The sequence below is a fragment of the Erpetoichthys calabaricus genome, chromosome 10 (genome assembly GCF_900747795.2).
Source record: "Erpetoichthys calabaricus chromosome 10, fErpCal1.3, whole genome shotgun sequence".
NCBI lineage: Eukaryota > Metazoa > Chordata > Cladistia > Polypteriformes > Polypteridae > Erpetoichthys > Erpetoichthys calabaricus.
Window position 1 is genome coordinate 92032348 of NC_041403.2, and position 24174 is coordinate 92056521.

A 24174-nucleotide genomic window follows, 5' to 3' on the forward strand; every position below is an offset into this window, starting at 1 on the left:
AAATCATAGTGTTGCTTCAGACAACTTGCAGTGAAGTGTTACTGTAAATTGTCCCTGGCCTTTTTTGGGCTTTTCAAAACTCATCTTAATATTTGCTTTTTTTATAATGCACAAAGGGGACCCCTACATTGTCCTGTAATGCTTTTGTTTGTACTGTTATGTAAAACATCAAGAATAACTTTCTGCATAAGTGTTGTGTTAAAGAAAATATCAGGAATTTAATAATGGATTAAATAGCTAATGCATTATATGGGGAATATGTGTGTTGATGTGAGAAGAAGGTTCAATTGAGTAATGTTAATCAGTTAATTATTAGTTGTGATTTTGGCAATGCCAGTAATTAAATATTTTTTAATGTAGGACAAAGTAGACATTGCTAGGTTTTTAGTGGCACACAAGGCCTGCTAAAATGCAGAAATTTGGCAGCACCCCAACACAAACCTACATTCTTGAGTAAATAGCTGAACTGCAGCCTATACCAGTTAGCATGTTTATATGTGCTTCAATAACCAAACTATTCACAGAAACCTGATTTCAAAAAAGCCACGTAACCCCATGTTCCAATTAAAGAAATCAGGTTATTGGCCTCTAAGAAACTGGATAAACGGAGGTAGATTTGTCTGTGGATAATCACATTATGTGGCCATTTACACCTATAACTAGGTTACTATTAAGGATTTTGGAGTCTGCACATGTCTGTTGCACTCTGTCAGCCTCTGCATGTATTTGCTTTGCACACTCTTTCAGCAGCCATGTGTAGAAATGTCCAGAAAGATACATTTTTATGAGACAATTTGTGGACGATTGCTTATTAAATTTCCTGGCTGAAAATAATCTTCTCTGTATTTCAGAAATCACCTAAATTTTATGTAGATGACTGACCGTGCGGGTGATAAAATCCACAACACAATTTTGAGTGCAATAGGGCAACACATTAAAAGTAATGTGCATTAAGCAGTCCAAATACTTTTTAAAGCAATGGGGTAACCCTAAGTCGATACTTATTTTACTGATGTAACAGTTAACCTGTGTTTCTATTTTTCCAGCTGCACTGGGTGTAAGGCAGAAGCACCACATACCGGGTCCTTTGCAGGGGCTCAATTGCACACAGCCAAACGGGAGTTTGCAGTGTGCCGTTTGGTGTCAAACCTATAAATAAAGCTTCATTTGACTAAATATATTTTTAAAACAGAAGAAAATTATCACAAGCATCATTCAGATTCACATTGGCCTGATGACTGGTGTTTTAACTCTTTTGCACAGTTTAATGATGTTGCAGCGTTTTGCCAAAGGGGAACTCCAGAAGATTTACTTGCACATGTAAATGCGGATTATTAAGAAACCAGGTTTCTTTCTTAACTAGGTTATTCACTTAACCCGATTTATGTATGTGCATGCCTATGTATGGGTATCAGCTCTGTATTTCATATGATAACAAAGGTGTAAATCAGAGTTGAGGTAACGCCTTTTGCGCCAGGCTCCCTTCAGACAAAAGGGAGACAAAATGGACATACATCTTAGGCTTGTGACTGTGAAACTAATTCTGCATGTATGTAAACCAAAGAAAACCAATGCTCCCTGTAAACAGGAAGGTATTTAAATTTATCTGTACTTAAGGTCTTGTCTAAAATACTGAAATGAAATGTTTGAAATAAATTTCTTACTCCAAATTGCCATTGGAGATTTTGAGTGGTTTATAAAGATACCTTAAATTGATTCACATGGATACTAAACTTACATTTGAAGATAACTTTATTCTATACATGGATTACAATACATTAATGAATGTTTTTATATCTATCTACAGACCTGTTTAAATTATATTTTTCTTTTCTTAACTTGCTGCATTACTAGTGTCACTTGTCTGCATTTTCATTGGACCCCTAAGTGCTTCACTATTATGTATAATATGTTACCTCTTCATCTAGATTTGTTTTTTAATCCAAAATGTTTGACATGCTGTTCAACAAAATATCCTAAAATTGACATTTTAGGCATCATCAAGTAAAACATAACAGTTTATAATATAACCCTTTTACGCAAATGGATTTCTGCAAGCAGTGATGCTGCAATTTGAACGGAAATGTTGCATGTACTGTGCATTTATTACTTGAAATTTACACATAGCTTCTTAGAAAAGAAAACGATACCTTTAAAGCATCCGATAGAGCTATAATTTCATGAGAAATGTTTATTTAAAGTCAAAAAATAAAAATAGAACTAATCTTTTTGTGTAGTTAGCTGCTGAAAGGTCCAAAAAAAAATTTCCACCCCTGTGCTGGGGGGTAACAAGAAGACAAGAACAAGCAACTTCTAGACTGGGCAATGGGAGGATTTCAGCCAGTTGGACCTCATGGATTCAAAGCACCAATTACTTTTTAGTAAGGGATCTTTTCCTTCACTCTCCTCCTAACTTCTCTTTTCCCTAAATGTTACATCCTGAAGAATTTTTTGTTACTATTAACAGGACATTCATTTGCAATATCCAAATTGAAGACATCTAACTGTGAATACCAGCCCCTGCCAAAAAACACAAAATCCTTTGTAAAAGCAAAACTGGTGGAGACTCTCATACCCGAGGTGAGAAGAGCTACTTTGGTATTCAGTTATAGCTGGATGTTATGCTTTTAATTTGTATATTTGATGCGTACTTTTTATGTGCTGTAAAGATTTTAATGGAAGCACTTTGTGATTTCTTGAACATAAGTACGATCAGGTACTAGGTGGCAGTATATATTTATTTTCTTTCTCTTGTACACCCTTAAACACTGAATTTGTGTACCACAGTGGAGACTCCCTTTAGGAAAATCTCCTCCTAGCCAATTTTCACTACATGCACTGTCACGTGATGTATCCTTTTGAAAAAAAGATTGTAGTAATGAATAAAAATACGTTTTACATGGCTGGGCATATTCATTCTGAATTATGTTTACCAGTGCTGAAAGTGCTGTGGCTCCATCTTCTAGTATCAAAGCATCAAAGACATAAAAACTAACTTGCTTCTGTACCTCACAAGTGCAGACCATGCATATTAATTTGAATTGAATATTGTCCAAAGTAAATTATTAAGTCATTCAAACTGCATACTGTAAACCCTTCAGAAAATATGGCCAAAAACTGTTTTCTGAATCCATTTCATTTTATTTAGTATGGTCATACTTTTGACTTTACTGTGTTTACTTAAAGCATCATCGAGCTTTAGGATAAATAAGGGTATTTCCAATGTTGTTGTTTTTTCTTTTTGCTGCTCAGTTTACAACAGTGATAGGTGCTTGGCAAGGGAGGACCGTTTAAACTGGTGACTTGCCATGCTAGGTGATGAAGGAGACAGGCAGAAAGATATTAATGATTTGTTTCAGTTTAAGTCAGCTTAATGTTTTGTATTAAGTAATACTTCAAATCAGCTTAAATTAGTATATGTTGATTACTTACTACTACGTGGAAAACAGTAGATCCTGGATGAATGTTTCACACTGAAGCCATTCAGGAGTACAAATCTGCGAAGTTACATTTCCAGTGGTTCAGTAATTTTATCTTTTTGGAATATTTCAGTTGTATCTGTCTAGCAACTTGTTTGTGCAATCATATAATAGTAAGTGTATGCAGCCTCAGAATTTTTACTGTTGTTAACCATGTTATAATTTGTAACAAATTATAGGTGAAGTAAAACCCTGAAACTGTGCCAGACTACCACAATCTTGTTTTTTTTTTTTTAACAGCAGTTAAGTGTGTATCCCCTATAGAAATTTTTAATTTTTCTGCCTTATTTCTTTCTCCAGTTGAAATGGTCCAAAGAGTTTTGTACAAAGGAAAAATCATTGAAAGTAAGTTAACTTTAACTTGGTTAATTAAGCCAAATGATTCAGATCTCGGAACTCTTGCATACATTTTAGAAAACATGTTATTTAGTGCTGTCACATGACCATGCAATTCAAAATGCTTCTGGGAATTTTTACGGCCATACAGTTAGGTCCATAAATATTTGGACAGAGACAACTTTTTTCTAATTTTGGTTCTGTACATTACCACAAAGAATTTTAAATGAAACAACTCAGATGCAGTTGAAGTGCAGACTTTCAGCTTTAATTCAGTGGGGTGAACAAAATGATTGCATAAAAATGTGAGGCAACTAAAGCATTTTTTTAACACAATCCCTTCATTTCAGGGGCTCAAAAGTAATTGGACAAATTAAATAACTGGAAGTAAAATGTTCATTTCTAATATTTGGTTGAAAACCCTTTGCTGGCAATGACAGCCTGAAGTCTTGAACTCATAGACATCACCAGATGCTGGGTTTCCTCCTTTTCAATGGTCTGCCAGGCCTTTACTGCAGCGGTTTTCAGTTGCTGTTTGTTGGTGGGCCTTTCTGTCTGAAGTGAAATGCATGCTCAATTGGGTTAAGATCAGGTGGATGACTTGGCCATTCAAGAATTTTCCACTTCTTTGCTTTAATAAACTCGCTGGGTTGCTTTGGCTGTTGTTTTGGGTCATTGTCCATCTGTATCATGAAACGCCCAGCCCAATCAATATGATTGCATTTAGTGGATTTGAGCAGACAGTATGTCTCTGAACACCTCAGAATTCATTTCGGCTGCTTCTTGTCCTGTGTCACATTATCAATAAACACTAGTGTCTCAGTGCCACTGGCAGCCATGCACGCCCAAGCCATCACACTGCCTCCACCGTGTTTTACAGCTGATGTGGTATGCTTTGGATAATGAGCTGTTCCACGCCTTCTCCATACTTTTTTCTTGCCATTATTCTAATAGAGGTTGATCTTGGTTTCATCTGTCCAAAGAATGTTTTTCCAGAACTGTGCTCCCTTTTTTAGATGTTCTTTAGCAAAGTCCAATCTAGCCTTTCTATTCTTGAGGCTTATGAGTGGCTTGCACCTTGCAGTGCACCCTCTGTATTTACTTTCATGCAGTCTTCTCTTTATGGTAGACTTGGATATCGATACGCTACCCCCTGGAGAGTGGTGTTCACTTGGTTGGCTGTTGTGAAGGAGTTTCTCTTCACCATGGAAATGATTCTGCGATCATCCACCACTGTTGTCTTCCGTGGACATCCAGGTCCTTTTTGCGTTGCTAAGTTCACCAGCGCTTGCTTTCTTTCTCAGGATGTACCAAACTAGATTTTGCCACTCGTAAATTGGAGCAATTTCTCGGATGGGTTTTTGTCTGTTTTCGCAGCTTAAGGATGGCTTCTTTGACATGCATGGAGAGCTCCTTTGACCGCATGTTGTCTGTTCACAGCAAAATCTTCCACATGCAAGCACCACACCTCAAATCAACTCCAGGCCTTTTATCTGCTTAATTGATAATGACATAATGACGGACTTGCTCACACCTGCCATGAAATAGCCTTTGAGTCAATTGTCCAATTACTTTTGAGCCCCTGAAATGAAGGGATTGTGTTCAAAAAATGGTTTAGTTACTCACATTTTTATGTAATCGTTTTGTTCACCCCACTGAATTAAAGCTGAAAGTCTGCACTTCAACTGCATCTGTATTGTTTCATTTAAAATTCATTGTGGTAATGTACAGAACCAAAATTAGAAAAAAGTTGTCTCTGTCCAAATATTTATGGACCTAACTTGTATATGTTTTTGTGTAATTTTGCTTGAAACATTAATTATTTTGTTTTTTTTATAGACTTCTGCTTATCATGTGGCTCCCCAGAAACAGAGACATTTCACCCTCTCTTTGAAGGCGGTTTGTGCCTTAGATGCAAGGTATATTTAACTTCCCATTAATATTTAGACTTCATATAAAATACAAATTCATACAGAAGAATTTCTTTTTGAAGTTTAAGTATTTATGTTTTTTATGTTTTTCACATGTCTGTTGAATAGCATTTGTTTCTCTCAGTATTGATTCAGTTCCACTTTCTATGGCGTTTGTCACACAAACTCCTGATTAAAAAAAAATGATTAACCTGATGTGAAAATAGCATTATGACTGTTCAATAACTGACTTGCTCAATCATCTGTCAGAATGCAAATCTCTACAGTTTCACTTACTGTTGTTTTAAAGTATAGTAAATCTGGGCCATTGTTTGAACAATGTCATTACTGATAGATATAATAGAGTAAAGTGCTATATATATTGTGTGCTATATATTATGAATGCTTACAGTACAGTTTGCAATTAATCACATTATTGTATTTCAGGATAATTTTACAGAAACAGTGTACAGGTATGATGAGGACGGTTATCAGTCTTACTGCACTATATGCTGTGCCGGCCTAGAAGTCATATTGTGTGGAAACTCTAGTTGCTGTCGGTGAGTTGCTTATTATCTGTAATGTTGGGAATATTTTGCATATAAGTGAATTACAATTTCATATTATGTTGTAATGAATATCATTGTGTAAACATGGAAAAACACAATAGTATAAACCATTGAATATTTGGTTTTATTTTTTATAAGCTTATGTAGGTGGCTATGTTACCTTAATTTGTATATTGCCTTATTGTGTATCTTTTGTTTCCTCATTCAGTTGTTTCTGCATTGACTGCTTAGATACTTTGGTTGGGGCTGGAACTTTTGAAAAACTGAAGAATGTAGACCCATGGAGCTGTTACATATGTATTCCGTCAGCCCGTTACGGAGTTCTGAAGCAGAGGCCCAACTGGAGCGTTAAAGTGCAGGAGTTCTTTGCCAATAACAGTGGGATGGAATTTGTACGACAATTTTTTATATTTGGGGGGGGGGGGTTTCTACCAGTTTGCAAGTCTCGTATTTATCTGAATTTTTAAACTTCTAATAGGAACCCCACAGACTGTACCCTGCAGTCCCTGCTGATAAACGTCGACCAATTAGAGTATTGTCCCTTTTTGATGGTATTGCCACAGGTTAGTGTCATGCTTTCTTGAATTTCATTTGGTTAACAAATTCTTAAGACATGTTTAGAAAAAAGGCCTATTATTTTAATTCCCATTTTATGCTTAACATTCACTGCTTATAAGTTTTGAGAATTTCTTTGAAGAGCCCTGGACTTCACTGAATGAAATACTTAAAAGCTTCTGAGGGTATAGCTAAAAAAATTGTCCATTTTATGTCTTATTTGTTGTAACTGCCATTGGATCATTAAGCCAGTTCTCACTTTTCTGAATTTTTAAATTATTATATGTGCCACCTATTTGTTTCACAATTATTTTCTGAACATCTCCTTTATAAACAGATTAGTACATATAAATCTTTTGTACAGGGTAAAATGATAGTATTATTTAGAAAAGTCCCACCAGATCATGGAAAGTAATATAAGCAGGAAGACTGCATTTAATGACACTTTGGATGGATTAGTTTGATTGCTCTTAAATTAAACAAACTTATTGTGTTTTTATACTAAAACAGCTTATATATATGTGTACATGTATATATGTATATGATTAAATAATATATATAATTTATATTTGTCAGGTTATCTTGTCTTGAAAGATCTTGGATTAAAAATTGATAAGTATTATGCTTCAGAGATTTGTGAGGACTCGATTGCTGTTGGACTGGTAAAGCATGAAGGCAAAATTCAATATGTGGATGATGTGCGAAGCATAACAAAGAAGCATGTATGTATTGCCTTTGTTTCCCACTGTAAACCATTCAATTAAATATACCAACATAACCTCAGTTTAAAGTATAATGGCATATATAGGAAAGAAGTTTATACCAGTGTGTGTGTATGTGTTTGTGTGTGTGTGTGTGTATGTGTATATATATATATATATATATATATCTGCATCTGCCATAAGCTACCTGTTTGACTACAATATGTGCACTGTTGTTACTGTGTATCTGAGCATAGAACAAAGGCTGGGGAAGTCCTAAAAAAACTCTGCAGCCGATTGTGTATGATTTGTACAGTAGGATGACTTTAATAGGTAACTGGTTAACCTAAAGGTTAATGTGCTTAACACACAATTAAACATATGTGTTATGCATACATCCATATCAGAATTCCAAAATGAGGTCAGTCATGTTAGAACAGATGAGGGAAGTGGGTCAAGTAACATCTTTAACTTGGAGATAAAGTTTGGCTGCAAGGTGTTGGTTGTATAGAATGAGCACAAATAAAGGATTAGTACATACTATGGGCCCCATTGTGAGTCAGCCCAGTTTAAAAAAAACATGTTATGTGCTAATCTGGATCTCCCTTAACATTTGAGACGCACCATTTGATTTCTTTACATTATAGTACTGTTTAGTTTATATCACTTCAGTGTATTGCTTTTCTATAGAATATTTTAATTCTTATCATATTTCTTTGTAACTGTATCTGAACAATTTTGGCTTAGCTCAAAAGGGAAAATAGTGTAAGAATAGTGCAATGTTCCTTCATTTTATGTACAGAAAGAGCTACTTATTCTTGAGTACATTTTGCTTTTACTTCATTTTGTTCACTTTTCTTATTCTAGATTGCAGAGTGGGGTCCTTTTGATCTTTTAATTGGCGGAAGTCCTTGCAATGATCTTTCTATTGTAAACCCAGCAAGAAAAGGGCTCTATGGTATGAAAATAACATGTGTTTTTTAATGTGTGTGTGATATTTTTTTTTAATAGCATCGTGAGTAACATCTCTTTAATTCTTCTTGTAGAGGGCACAGGAAGATTGTTCTTTGAATACTATCGGCTTTTAAACTTGCTAAAGCCAAAAGATGATGATAATAGACCATTTTTCTGGATGTTTGAAAATGTGGTTGCCATGGGAGTTAATGATAAGCGAGACATTTCTCGTTTTTTAGAGGTAAGTCCTTATCCTAGACAAAATGCACTTTTCCCATGACAGCAATATTCCTTGGGATGTTTTCTGACTTCTTATGTGATGTTCAAAAATGTACATCTTGTTTCTAAAAATACTTAATTTTCTGCTACTAAACATTATCAGTGTATCATAGTGTAAATATGGTTCATTTATGGTTTTCAAAGTGAGATAATGAATTGCCAAATTACATTTTGTAAAAATGTTTCCATTTGGTGGTACGTGTTTATACTTAGCATAACTTGTTGTGTGGTGTGCTGTTTTCTCTGACTGCAGTCTTTTAACTGTGAATCATTGGAGGCCCATGGTAAATTTGCATATGAAACTGAACAATTCTGTCAGATGTTTTGTAACTAAACTACTAACAGAGCACCCAGAGGGAAGGTGGCCAAATAATTAGAAAGAGTAGGGGTGATTGCAAACCCTTAGCTTGTGTACTAAAGGGGCAAACCGAGAATCTTTATTAATAAAGAGTTTATTAATAACAACAAAAGGAAAAGAGAAACATATATGGAAAAGTCCACAAGATCATAAATATGCAAAAAGGAGTTGCCTTAAAGGCAGTGTTAGAGTAAACAAGTCAAAATCCACAGTACAGAATGGAAAACCAGAGACAGACACAAAATAAACCAAGAAAACCAGAAAATCCAAAGAAAACTGCAATATACACAAGCTCCTTTACAAACAAAGTTTTCCTACAATTGACCATTTTCTGCTCTTATAAAATAGCTAGAGGGAGCCATATTTCAAAAATAATAATTAAAAAATTAAAATGGAACACATACACATGTTAATAATAACAGTTCCTTAGGCGTAATGACATTTCAGTTAAGCTCATCGAACATTTAATGTGTTATTCTAGAAATGAAGCAACTAATGAATGTGGTGCCAAATTAAAAATCCATGCTAAAACATTTTTAAAATTTGGCTTAATACCTTAATGAGTATTTAATCTTTTTCTTTTAATGAGTATTTAATCTTTTTTTCTTTAATTACAGTGTCATCCAGTTCTAATAGATGCTGTCAAAGTCAGTCCTGCTCATAGAGCAAGATATTTTTGGGGCAACATACCCGGAATGGACAGGTATATATTTGTGTAGATATATATTTTATTTGGTCCTAATATCCTATTGAAACCATAACATGCTCATGATCGCAGCTATATTTGAAATCACCTCTGCACTTGCTTTTAGAATTTTGAATGATAATCTCCTTAAGAGTGGTACTAACATGGTATATAGGCACAACATATTAACAGAAAGCCTAACTCACTTTACTGGAACACAGTTGTATTAAAATGTGGAGGGCCACACTGGCTGCAAGTTTTGTGTTTTGTTTTTTTTTTTTCCTCCCTCCCAGTCATTGTCTTCACTAGTACCAAGTTATTACTACTAACAAAGTATGTTTGTTTTTTTCCTTTGTTTTAATTGACTTGCTTTTTAAGACTTTCTTTCATAGTCACCTGTCAATTAATAATGAGATGCAAAGCGAGCCAATACATGACCAGCTAATCTGATCCGTGTGTCCATTGTACAACATCTTTTTCAAGAAAATGTTTGAAAAGAAAGAACGGTTTAGATGTAAGAAATATTGATTTGCTTTGGTCCAAAAAACATTTGATGGTGCTGACAGGAAAAAAATCAAGTTTTAGAAGAATCCTGTGTGGCAGATGAGATCACCAACACAAAATGGAATTTATTAACAACAAGAATTGGCTTTTAATGAATAAATTGTTTGTAGTTTGAGAACTTTGACTTAGCTGATCATCTTCTCTTTTCCTTTTTCCACTCTGATGTTAATTATGCAAAACCAGTAACGGCATTCTGCACGATAACATGCAGTGAATACATTTGACTTACAGTTTTCTTGCTCTTTCTCTGTACGTTTAGCATTCATTTGCTCAGAGGTTGATGTGCTTGCTGCTTCCTCATCAGCTCTTCTTTTCTCCACCCTAGCGGCCTGCTTCTTCTCTTCTTTCATCTGCATCTTTTCACGTTAAAACTGATTAAGTCAGTGTTTGTGTTGCAATTACTTAGTACATTTTCCTTAATTTCTCACTTAAGCTGGCACTTAAGTCTTCAATCTGCCTCAAGAATGATTTAAGATATGAAGAGGTAGAAGTGACAGCGAAGGTGGTAGCGATGATGCCCTCTACCTATCTGCCTCAAGAATGATTTAAGATATTGGAGAGGTAGGGGAAGTGACAGCGAAGGTGGGAGGTAATGAGAACAGCGCCCATACACATGCATCACACGACTGCCCGCTGCCGAGAGTTGATTCTACAATAAGATAAAATAAAAAGAGTAATAAAAATCATCATCCCCGAAAGCGGACAGTAGAGGTCACGTAATACATGTGCACCAAATTTCAGGTCAATAGTTCAAACGGTTTGCGAGCTACTGGTGATTTAAAATCCTGAACAGACAAATGAACAGCCATGGTAGCATATTATATACAGTAAGAAGATATATTCATCTATCAGTCTTTTTTCCATGCACAGGGCAACTTTTCATCACCCCTGGTTATCAACTTTTTACTCCACATTTTTAATTTGAAACACTGTATTGAAATATTTCTTTCTTTCCTAAGCCTCTCTTCTTTTAACTTGACCTTCTGACAACAAACATACAAGTGCAAATCCTCAAGTATAATTGTTTTCCTAGAGGAGAACTATTGCTTCACTAATAAGTATCCTATTCAGTGTGATAGTGATGTCAGCACACATTTTTGTAAACTTTCTTTGCCAGTTCCTAAACATTTCTTCTGTAGAACAGCAAGTAAACAATGGAATTATCATTTGTAATTTTGTGTAGTAGGTATGCGTCTACTGATAGTTTCGACTTGAATGATGTTAAAATACCTTTGACATACTACCTCTGGTGAGCAAATTACCACAAGTAAAATGGGATGATACAAGATGCTTTTCTCAGTGAGTGGGAACCTTTGCCAGTATTACCTGGCACAAAACCAAAACCAACCTTGGATGAGATGCTTGTCCATTACAGGGATTTCTCATGCACACAGTAATCTAGATTCATTCAATATGGGACAAATTGAAGTTGCCAGTTAACCAGAAGTGTGTGATTTTTGAATCCTGGGGTATACTGAAGTACCCAGAGAGACCCCACAGCTAGATACACATGGGGAGATTATGCACACTGAATGTATACTGCAGCCAAGGTAGGAATCTCATCCCTAAAGATGTAAGGCAGAAACACTAAACACCATGCCATTGTACACCCCTTTTGTGATGTTGTATTTTCATCAAATGTTTTGTCAGTTTTATGTTACTATACTGATCACTTGTTTTGTATATGTGAAGCACAATTCACTCATAAACATTACTATACAAGTTAAGTGTTGATTCTCCAAGAATTCCTAAGGTTCATCTTCAGAGTTGTTCTTCCTGTATTTCCTTACCTTCTGATATTTAGTGCACTTCACACAAGTGTTTATTAAACCTGGTACACAAGACCTTGACTTTATTAGCCTGTGCCAGTTGTTATGCAGAGTTATTTACTGAAAAGCTGAATCATGCTACATTTTATAGTAGTCTAATGTAACATCCTTCAATAATCAATGTAAAATGGTAAAGTCATTCCACTAATTGATATAAATGCAAGGAACAGTAGTACTGCTTAAATATTGATGAAATGCACTTCACTTATATGGATTGTGGCACCCAGCTGGGGTTCCTACCCGGATGGGATGCCCAGGAGGGCCGGAGGAGGGCTTGTGCCTCCTCCAGAACACGAGGGGGGCGTCCGCCCTGGTTGCTTTGGGGGGCCACGGGTACAGAGCATGGAAGCTCAACCCTGTAGGGGCCCGTGGTCACTTGGGAGCCCTGGACCTCAGTACTTCCGCCACACCCGGAAGTACTGGGGGGAAGAGGATTGGGGACACCCGGAGGACTTCTGGATATACCGGCAGAGCTTCTGCCACACAGGGGTGTGGCTACAGAAACCCTCAGGTAGCACCTGGAGTCCTTCCGGGGTGTATAAAAGGGGCCGCCTCCCTCCAGTCAGGGGCAAGAGTCGGGTGGAAGTGGACGAAGCTTGGTGGAGATGATGGGAGGCGGACCAGAGACTGAGAGAAGGCATTGTGTTGTGGCCAGGACTGAAGGGGTGATTGGTGCTGCGGCACTGGGTATTGTGTTCACTACTGTTGTAAATATTAGTGTAAATAAACGTGTGTGGTGAATCAACATGTCTACCTGTCTGTGTCCGGGCTGTTCCCCACAGGATATATTTAAGTTAAATACATTGAAACCATTAACAGTAATATGGATTTTTTGTTTTAACAATTTTAGGCCCATATCTGCATCCTCTAATGACAAACTAGAACTTCAAGAATGTTTGGAACATGGACGGATGGCAAAGGTAAGTTAATATTTATAATAAGCATACCTATTGTAAATGGAGAGGTGCTGTTGACACTCCCCAACCAGAATGATTATATGGAATCCAGAATTAATAATTGGTGTACTAGCATGTGACATAATTTACTTAGATTTTAAAAAAGGCCTTGATGTAGTTCCACACCAAAAATTCATTTAGAAATTGACATCTGAGGTAACTTTTTGAAACTGGAATTTAAGTTGGTTTATTAGCTTATATGCAAAGACTACAGATAAGAGAAGACTGCTGGGTTAAGTTCATGTGTGGAGTCTGTTGGGATATGTGCTTAAGTGATTACAGTTTCTTTAACAGAAATTTAAGACATTAATGCTGCTATAACTTGTAATTTTTTTAAATTTTAAATGACAATAAAAATAGAGGAATAGATACTAAGGAGGCAAAAAAAAGCAATTGATAAAGATCTGTCTGTGCCCATATTTATCAAATATTTCAGAATTTCTTCAAGAAATTGTACTAAAAAACTGACTAGGGAGTCAATCTATGTCACATCAAAAGATTTCATAAAATGTTCCTGACCATCTCTGATTTACTTTCTACTTGATGAAAACAATGTCATTGTGCATAATAACTACTGTGAAATGTTTTAGGCTTGTATGTTATTAAGTTTTCAATATATGGGTAATTTAAAAAGGGAATGTGGCCCTAATTTTACTAAAAACAAAAGAGTGCTACTAAAAATGACAATGTACTATTAGTCATAACTTTTGAACTATTAATGCTAGATACATTTAATTTTCTGGGATTGTTAGTTAGTATTAGATGTCTTTAACATCCAAAATAGTTGGTCCACAGTTGCATAGTTGCCAGTTTCTGGCTTTTTCACAATTATATAAAAACTTCTTTCATGCTTTAAGCAAACATTTACCATCTATATTTCCACTCCAAACCACATCAGATCTTTTAAATTTTGTTGTGTGTTGCTCATGATATAGTTCTTCTCTAGCATCTAGGTGCCTGTCAGAAAGAAATCAAACCACCTGATTTATGTGACATTAAAATGGGGAAAATCATTTCAAATGCATATTGGCCAAGTATGACACACACTGTCATAAAAAGAATTTTACCTCTGGAAAGATCTTATTTTTATTAGTAAATGCACAAAATACAAAGTCGGTAGCTCCTAGCATTAACAGTTCAACAGCTGTGACTACTGGAGCATTGTCATTTTTTTAGTAGCTTTTGTCTTTTAGTAAAATGAAAAGAGAAAAGTAAACTTAGGGCCACACACACTTTTTATAATCTTTATATCTGAGAAAGTAATAAACATACAAGCCTAAGTGGTTTCTAGGTACAATTACATTGTTTTCAGCAAGTATGAAGCAAATTGGAGATGGTGATTCTTCAGTTGTATTAATCAAACTAGAAATGCACAGGCACATGCAAATCCCATATGGCGCTGTGAGGAAGCGCTCTGTGCCACTACTCTGCCAATTTGTTAATGCACCTGTACTAAACCTAAACCTGATTAAAACTAAATTTATTCTTATCATTTTTGTTGAATTCTTGCCATTTAATTGCAAGCTACATACCTTAATGTATCACTCAATAGCTGTCACTAGAAGACTGATGCACAGGTGTGCATGAGGGCACCAGGTTTTTGTTTTTTCTTTCTAGTTTCAATGAGCTGCTTCATCCAGGAAGAGGCATTGACTTCCTGTGAAAAAGCTTTGAAAACGCTCTTGTTTTCTTTTACCAGAGTTTTATAAGCGTTACCATTAATGTCAGTGGAAACCAAACTGCTTGCTGCTAAAACACAGTCATGGCCGAAATTATCAGCACCCCTGGAATTTTCCCAGAAAATGCACCATTTCTCCCAGAAAATTATTGCAATTACAAATGTTTTTGTATATACATGTTTATTTCCTTTATGTGCATTGGAACAACACAAAAAATGGAGAAAAAAAGCCAAATCTGACATCATGTCACACAGAACTCCAAAAATGGGCTGGACAAAATTATTGGCACCTTTCAAAATTGTGGGTAAATCGTTTTATTTGAAGCATATGATGCTCGTTTGAACTCCCCTGTGGCAAGAAACAGGTGCTGGCAATATAGCAATCACACCTGAAGCCAGTTAAAATGGAGAAAAGTTGACTCAACCTTTCTGTTGTGTGTCTGAGTGTGCCACACTAAGCATGGAGAACAGAAAGAAGAGCAGAGAATTGTCTGAGGACTTGAGAACAAAAATTGTGGAAAAATATCAACAATCTCAAGGCTACAAGTCCAACTCCAGAGATCTTCATATCCCTTTGTCCACTGTGTGCAACATAATCAAGAAGTTCACAACACATGGCACTGTAGCTGATCTCCCTGGACGTGAACGGAAGAGAAAAATTGATAAAAGACTGCAATGAAGGATAGTCCGAATGGTGGATAAACAACCCCAATCAACTTCAAAACATATTCAAGCTGTTCTGCAGACTCGGGGTGCAACAGTGTCAGCTCGAACTATCCGTCAACATCTGAATGAAATGAAACGCTATGGCAGGAGAGCCAGGAGGACCCCACTGCTGACACAGAAACATAAAAAAGCCAGACTGGAGTTTGCCAAAATGTACTTGAGGAAGCCAAAATCCTTCTGGGCGAATGTCTTGTGGACAGATGAAACCAAGGTAGAGCTTTTTGGTAAAGCTCCTCATTCTACTGTTTACAGAAAACAGAATGAGGCCTACGAAGAAAAGAACACAGTACCTACAGTCAAACATGGTGGAGGTTCTAAGATGTTTTGGGGATGTTTTGCTGCCTCTGGCAATGGATGCCTTGACTGTGCAAGGCATCATGAAATCTGAAGACTACCAAAAGATATTGGGGCGCAATGTAGGGCCCAGTGTCAGAAAGCTGGGTCTGCGTCAGAGGTCATGGGTGTTCCAGCAGGACAATGACCCCAAACATACCTCTAAAAGCACTCAGAAATGGTTGAAGACAAAGCGCTGGAGAGTTGTGAAGTGGCCAGCAATGAGTCCGGATCTAAATCCGATTGAACACTTATGGAGAGATCTCAAAATTGCTGTTGGGAGAAGGCGCCCTTCAAATCTGAGAAACCTTGAGCAGTTTGCAAAAGAAGAGTGGTCGGAAATTCCAGTTGAGAGGTGTAACAAGCTTGTTGATGGTTATAGGAAGCGCTTGAGTTCAGTTATTTTTTCCAAAGGGCGTGCAACCAAATATTAAGTAGAGGGTATCCAATAATTTTGTCCAGCCCGGTTTTTGAGTTTTGTGTGAAATGATGTCAGATTTGGCTTTTTTTCTCTGTTTTTTGTGTTGTTCCAATGCACATAAAGGAAATAAACATGTGTATACCAAAACATTTGTAATTGCAACAATTTTCTGGGAGAAATGGTGCATTTTCAAGGAAAATTCCAGGGGTGCCGATAATTTCGGCCATGACTGTAGGTGTGAATGATATCATTGGAAACAACAGCAAGTAACTTTTCATGAGGTTTTGGAATGTTCTGGTCTAGCACTGAAATTCTGGAAAAAAGCTTAGGTTGTGAATAGACCCTAAGAGTTAGGACCAAATTTTAAATTTTTGAACCAGTTTGGACTTTTTTTTTAATGTAAGATACTTGATAAACATGAACACTGAATTATCTTCCGAACAGGGCACACACTTGAAAAATGCATTTTAGTTTGTAGAAGTACTAGTTATTACCTAAAGGAACACTAATTGTGAAGATAACATAGGCGACATTGTCTTTCAAGTTTCTGCCCTCAAGTAAAGGGTTTAAGGGTTTGAAACAACATTCTCATGTGTCCAAAAGAAATATTAAAAATTGTTTATTGTAAATCAAGGGACATTAAGGCTTTTTTCTGTCTTTCGTAGAAACATCCCCCCAATACACACACAAGCATTTACAACAATTTTACCTGGGTGTAGTTATATGACCCTCAAAAGTTTCATATTTTTTGTAGACATACAAGTTGAAAGATATTAATGTTTTGACTGATGTAGGCTTTGGAAAGTGGCAAAAATCAAACTATATTCTGTTTCAAGAACATCCAGAGATCAGGCGTGCATTGCTGATAAATGATAAAGCCTCAAATTGTGCTCAGATATCAGAATATTCATTAATAACTCAACAAAAAATTCTTCTCTGAGCTGAAGCACAAGTAGGTCTTACAGTAAGTAGACAGCAATTGAAAGCGCATAAGCAAATCTGTATCAATGAAAGAAGAAAAAAAAAGGGCTGTAGAATGCCCTGGTCAAACCCTGTTCAGAACTTCATTAAGAAAATATGCCAGGAACGAAACAAGCAGTTCATATTCATTTACCGTTTGTCTGAGGAAATACCCCGTGGAAGATCAGGTCAGAATACTTACCCAGTGCTCGGAAATAGTTTGAGAGATAGATTTTGTTTAATTAATTATTAATAATTCACCTTGACATATATATTCAGTAATTCAGAAAATCTTATGGGGAAACAACTCTTTTCACAAGGCCGCAGGCACATTATTACTCCAGTCCTTAAAAAAATCCTCCAGCTTTAAAGTTTGAGTCTCCTATTAATATACTAGTGTCATGTATTCAATGGTTAGTGTCATGATCGTTTTATTGCAGTCAAAATGACACCTACAGTGAATATCTGTACTTTTTTTTAATTTCATTATGTAAATGTTGAAATCGAATCGTACCATTTTTCACTATTAATAAAATATTGTAACAACAAAAAGTGAAAGGTAATTTATAGAAAATGAATTACAAAACTGAGGGCAGGTACCAGTATTTTTAGGTATGGGATTCAACAGTTTTAATATGCATTTACACCTGTTAGAATGAAAAGCTGTTAATGTTTATTATTATGTATATCATGCCATGCATTCTGGTTTATGATGTGCCAAAAATTGTAGGCGCATTGTTTTGTTTTTTTCCCTTCCAATTTAGACTTCACAAACTGGTTTGATGAATGTAGCTTCAACCACACTCAGTAAGCAAAAGGATAATAACATAAAAATCTCAAATAAGTAACATGAAGTATCACAGGATATGGCTCAGCCCCCATTCCCCCTCCCCAACTCATCATTAATTAAAATGGAATGTTTATCAGAATATGAAAATTGAATATCAACATGTTCAATATATAAAAGTACAGTATAATAATATACTGAGGAAAACAAGTCAGTGGTCTTCTTCTACTTTCTGGCAACTTACATGTATGTGCAGTAGCACCAAGAATCTTAAGTATACTTTTGTGGATTGTATATTCTGACAATATTTTAAATACAAAATATTAGTTTTTTGGTTGACAGCCCTCTTATAAATGCAAAGGCCTATCCCACAAGGACTGGCCCAGCATGAAAGTCAGATTATGTACCAATATATGTTAGGTATTATAACTGAATGTTCCCAGTTGAACTATGGATAATGTGGTACTCACACATGGTGGTTTGGATTGTGTTAAGGTTTTCTCAGATTAGTTGTCACAGATTGACATTTTCCTTCACAAAACAGCATTTCACCTTTAAATGTCAGTCAAATTAAAAAATGAAATGAACTTTCATTTATTAGAGAACCATGACAATAATGACACTGTAAACCTATAAACAAATAAATAAAATTGTAATGTCATATCATGACCCATATGTTAGTATAATACTATAATTGTAGTGTCTCTACTGGGTCCCACCCTAGTAGGTGTACTCATCCTTTATGATGGACGTTGTAGCTGTTTTCGATGTCCACTGTAGGCTGGAAAAATATATTTGGTACTTTTTTTTTTAACACAATGGATAGATGATCAAAGGGAGAACAAAAAGTGCAAATTAAGGGAAGTAAAAATAGAATGTCCTATGTACCACACTACCAAACACAAACACTAACTTTCCTATTTTCTGTGTCCTCTTTTCTCCTTCACCTGCCTGCTAATGGTGTCTTCAACACAAATTCTTCTCCTCACTCCTAAGTTCTAAATAAGCCACTGGCCATGAGACAGCTTTAAACACAATATGAGTGTTCGTGGCGCTTTTAGTGCTGCTCCAGAGACAGCAGATGAGAACCTAACTGCTAAATACTTGGTGTCTCTGCACCTCTGAGCTGTTAATTGTTCTTGAAGAAATACATTTCTAAGGTGAGTCCACAGCTGACTGATGTGTTGGAGGCATACAATATCTTCTGGAATTCTGAGGCCAGTACTTGTTTCCATTGCTACAGTTATCTTACAGACCTGAATGTATCTGTTACAGGTGGATCAGGATCATTGCTCACAGGCTCTGGGATAGCATTAAATCCTTCTGCCAATACGGCATCTCTTTTCTCTCTCGTTCTCACTGTTTTATTTTTTACTGGTCCTCTTGCCTGCTATTGCATCCACCATTCCAAGCAGTAGTTCTGCTTTCACGCTGGCTTTTGGCTGTCTTCCTGTTGTGGTGGCTTTTTGTGCAACTTCCTCTTGTGACTTTCTAGAGGTGCACATATCCTGGCAACTTTTTGTCACCAATACAACCTTTCACTAATCATCTCCTATGCAATGTGCAAATTATGAACTTTATGTAGATGCCGCCTGGCATGGAAAAGACAGTAGTTTTTGTGCTATGTACTTGCACTTCACATTGAATAGGGTAGCACAGTGGCAGCACTGTTGCCAAACAGTAAGGAGACCACGGTTGGCATCCTGGGTCCTCCCTGCATGGAGGTTGCAAGTTCTCTCCGTGTCTGTGTGGGTTTCCTTTGAGTGCTCCGGTTTCATCCCACAATCCAAAGATATGCAGGGTAGGTGGATTGGCGATTCTAAATTGGCCGTAGCGTGTGGTTCTATGTGTTCATTCACCCTGTGATGGACTGGCACACTGTTCTGGGTTTGTTCTTAACTTGTGCCCTGTGCTAGCTGGTAGGGTTCCAGCACCCCCGACCCTCTTCTAGACTAAGCAGTTTAGGAAATGACTAATGACTTCACGCTGCACTTTTTCTTTCTGAAAGTTTGAATCGTGTCAGAAAATATCATCCAGAAATGTATCCTTGTATATTACCTCCAAACGGTTACTTTTATATATTTTTCTGCAAATTTTTGTATTTTGGTGAGAGGTTGCAAATAAATGTACAAGTCCTTAATGGAGTTTTTCTTTTTTTGAAATAGTTTTCAAAGGTTCGGACTATAACAACTCGTACAAATTCGATTAAACAGGGTAAAGAAGCAATGATGCCAGTGATGATGCAAGGAAAAGAAGATATGCTATGGTGTACAGAGATGGAAAGGTATGGCTTCAGTAAAATATTTAGCATTTTAAGTAAAATTATTGCATATGTATTTGTATACTTTAGTCATTATGAGCAGTCAATAAAATAAGGAAATACCCATAATACTTCAAGGGTGACTGAGGGTAGTAAGTAGCCATATTTTCAGTGAGTGAATGCAGGGATTAATGACTGAAATGAATCCTTGACTCTACCTACGTACAAGCAGCAAATTCAAATTTGCAGTTGTCTTTTAAAATAGGTCAGAACTTCATTACAGGCGTTTAACTGATAATCTGACAATGGCAATTAAAATTGAGATGCAAATTACAACTGAGTACACAAAGGAGCTTGAAGCATTTTAACCATAGGTTCCTATGCGGTTTTAAATGAGATGTCATGAGTTAAAGTTAAAAATTGAAGAGAAAAAAAATCTACTTTCCTGTTGGAAGATGCATGTCTGGGCTGATCTGATCTGATATGTCCTGTCCAGACCAATCATTGCTATCTTCAGAGGGTGGGGGTGGGGGTGGGGATACCCAGATGAAAAACAAAAGAAATCCAGCAGACAAGTGGAGATGATTCAGTCTATCAGGCTCATTTGTTAAGCTGCTAGCTAGGCTGTCCCACAGTCTCATCCAGATACTTCATAAAAGTTGTCAGGGTTGTCAGATTCACACAACTCTTTGAGTAAAGACGAGCTCTTTTGTTTCAGTCTTAAATGCACTTTCCCTTAATTTCCACTGGTCTCATTGTGTATGTGATTTGCCATTTAGTTGAAAGAAATCTGGTTGGATCTGATCTGTCTTTGAGAGACATTCCCATGAGAGGTGTAATACCTTCAACAAGTCCTAGGTCTTTCCCTTGGTCTTCTCTGAGTGAAGTGTGCCTTATACACAGGATATTAGATTTAAATAAGTGAGTTCCAGGTGTAAAGATTGAGAAGAAACTACTTAATGATGTATTGTCTCTTTTTCATAAGCCTATAGAGTACAGTTTGGCAGCAAAGTAATACTGAAATATTAGTGAGCCATTTTGAACTTGTGCATGAAAACTTTTTTTTTCTAAACTAACCTTAAGTTTAAATTTAAAGAAATACTGAGCACATAAATTGAAACCCAGTCAACTTCCTTTAACATATTCTGATGAGATGACAGTTTTTGCATATTCTTTTTAGATTTGGTGTTATAATTAACAGCTATGTGAGTAGATGAAAAGGATTAGTGGTAAAGACCTTTTTTTTAAATATACAGCAATGCAGATGACAAAAAATAATGTGTGTATGCAGACAAAGTACTGTTTATTAAAAGTAGACTTTTAACTACTGATAAGAAAGTAAACACACAAAATACATTTACAGATTAATATTTAAAGAGTTTGGGTTCAAAAATAATTTTGTTTTGCGTGTGTGTGTGTGTGTGCTTTCTTTCTTTTAATGGTGATTGTTTCAATCGATCAGGTTTAACTTATTCACCTTCTTGGGTTTGCTCAATTAAGAAATAACCATTTTACAGTATTTTCTTAATGCTGCTAAAGAAAACTGTACCTTAAAAATGATAGAATCTAATTAAAACTCCACATTCTTCTTGCATTATAAAGGATTTTTGGATTTCCAAAGCATTATACAGATGTCAGCAATATGGGACGTGGAGCTCGCCAGAAAGTTCTTGGGAGGTCGTGGAGTGTCCCTGTGATCCGGCATTTGTTTGCACCCCTCAAAGACTACTTTGCCTGTGAAACACAATAGGAATTCACAACCAAGGAAACCTCAAGCTAAGCATTGAGCTGTAACAGTAATGCAGCAAAAGGAAACTGAAGAACACCAGACATATACACAGCAGTAGAGATGTCTCTTCCTGTCTCCATTTTAATTTGCACTGTTTTCTCATATAGCTGTTCTTCATCATTCCATTTTGTCATACTTGTTACACATCTTGTATCTGGACCTATAGATACAACAATTTGTATCATTTTTAATGGGTTTTAAAGCAGCAAAAAAAGTCAGTGGGCCAATCTACAACTATGAGTTATAAATTGCACATCTTAATTTTCATCACTGACTGTGTAGCTGTTACTCTTTATATTCTCCGAATATTTTACAGAATTTTAAAGGTCACTTTAGTTTGCTTTTTTTATGATTTTTATTAGTTTCAACCTTTTATCTCAGTCATGTTTTTAGTCTACCTCTGCACATTTGCTGTGAAGAGTATTTATACTCTTAGTAAAAAAATACTTGGGTGCTAACATATATATTATAATCAGGAAAAAAAGGGGCTTCCCCTTTTTGCCTTACACTTTTGTTACATTAATACTGATTAAGAGTGTTTTAGGTTCTGTGAGTAAATTTATAATGTTTCTTTAGAAAAGCTTTAAAAGTTTACTTGCAAATTTGCTAAGACAAAATTATGTATTGTGAATGTAATGAAAATTAAGGAGCTCCTAGCAAAATTTTGTAATGGAAATTTACAGTGTAGTTTCCTGCTCTCGCCTGATGATGATTTTTATTGTTTTTAATGTATGATAGCTTTTCATTTACAAGGCTGAAAAAAACTTATACTGTCCTCTTAATCTCAACTGTCAGAGAACATTTACCAAGTCAAGGACTAGTTCACTGAAGATCCCACGTCATTACATTCTTCTGTACGCAGGTGGTGTCTTATTATCACCCACTGGAACTTAAGAAAAGTAAACGCCAGCACAATAGCAGATTCATTAAGCTCAGTGCTGTTGAGCCAAGGTATGTTTAATGTTGGCCAGTGCCTTTGGATCAAGCATTTCTGAGACGCAGAAGTTACCACTTTTTAAAAGTGTCATTAATAACTTCCCAAGACTCTTTCAGACTGATGAGCGATAACATTCATGGTGCTTTATTTTAAGCATAAATACATTTTAAGACACTTTTCCCAACTTTCAAATCATGTTTTCACTAAAGCAATGTGTTTTGTTTTAATTCAATGGCTTTAACATAATTAGGTTTAAGTATGTTAACGTTGAATGATTGTTTCTATTCTGTCTCAAAGCTATTGGCCTTCATTTACTTTTTCTGCATTGTTTTTGTTTTGCATAAAATTTTCTAAGTATCATTGAATCATGTTACATACTTTTTACCATATTCTGTGGTTAATTTGATTATATTTCTGCGTGTGTATGAACCACATCATCTGTCAAATGCTACAAAAGTAATGGAGTGCAGTTATTCTTTTTTCCCCCAAATAGTAGATACACCAGCTTGGAATCAAAGCATTTAATCATTTTTAAAACTAATTCTAGAGTTAACATTTTAAGAATTCATTTGACATATTCAATCATTATGTTGTTTACTTGAAGCCCAGATAGTACTTATTTTTCACACTTATTTTCTAAAATAAGTGTGTTGCTTTTGTAGGCCCAACCCAGTGTGATAAATAATGTGCTTTAAAAATAGTCAGGGAGTAAGACAAGGGTTCATAGGACTTCAGAATTAATTTGCAAGTTGTTGATTGTTTAGATACTGTGGAAGAAAATTGCCAGAATGCGTTTTATGTAACCCAGTTTGATTTATTGGTGCTTTTTATACATTTGGATGCCTTGATGTGCCAAGCTTTGCATAAACACCATAGACTATCAGTTGCTTATTCCAAAAAATGGCTCTGTAAACATGCTTTCCTTAGATTGTCTCAAAACAACCCCAATTTAAAAGACTGCTCATTGTCCTATTTTATATATAATAATTCTATAATATATAATTAAACAATGCACTATATATATAGTGTATTTTATTTTGACCAATACACATTTAACGTTAATGTGTACTTTCATATGTGGTATGGTGCTTTGTGCTGCTGCCTCACA

The 24174-nt window shown here is 35.9% G+C and overlaps 1 protein-coding gene across 1 annotated transcript in view; it reads left to right on the forward strand.

The window, feature by feature from the left end:
• LOC114659234 (DNA (cytosine-5)-methyltransferase 3A-like) overlaps positions 1–24000 on the forward strand; it is a 72808-nt gene extending 48808 nt beyond the window's left edge. Inside the window, 15 exon segments of the mRNA XM_051932451.1 lie at positions 2238–2270; positions 2272–2381; positions 3567–3592; positions 3780–3824; positions 5655–5734; positions 6173–6285; positions 6503–6686; positions 6773–6857; positions 7426–7571; positions 8418–8508; positions 8597–8745; positions 9759–9844; positions 13070–13139; positions 20246–20364; positions 21943–24000. Of these exon segments, the coding sequence (XP_051788411.1) occupies positions 2238–2270; positions 2272–2381; positions 3567–3592; positions 3780–3824; positions 5655–5734; positions 6173–6285; positions 6503–6686; positions 6773–6857; positions 7426–7571; positions 8418–8508; positions 8597–8745; positions 9759–9844; positions 13070–13139; positions 20246–20364; positions 21943–22090 (1485 nt within the window). The 3' untranslated portion in view covers positions 22091–24000.
• Positions 24001–24174: the final 174 nt, after the last annotated feature.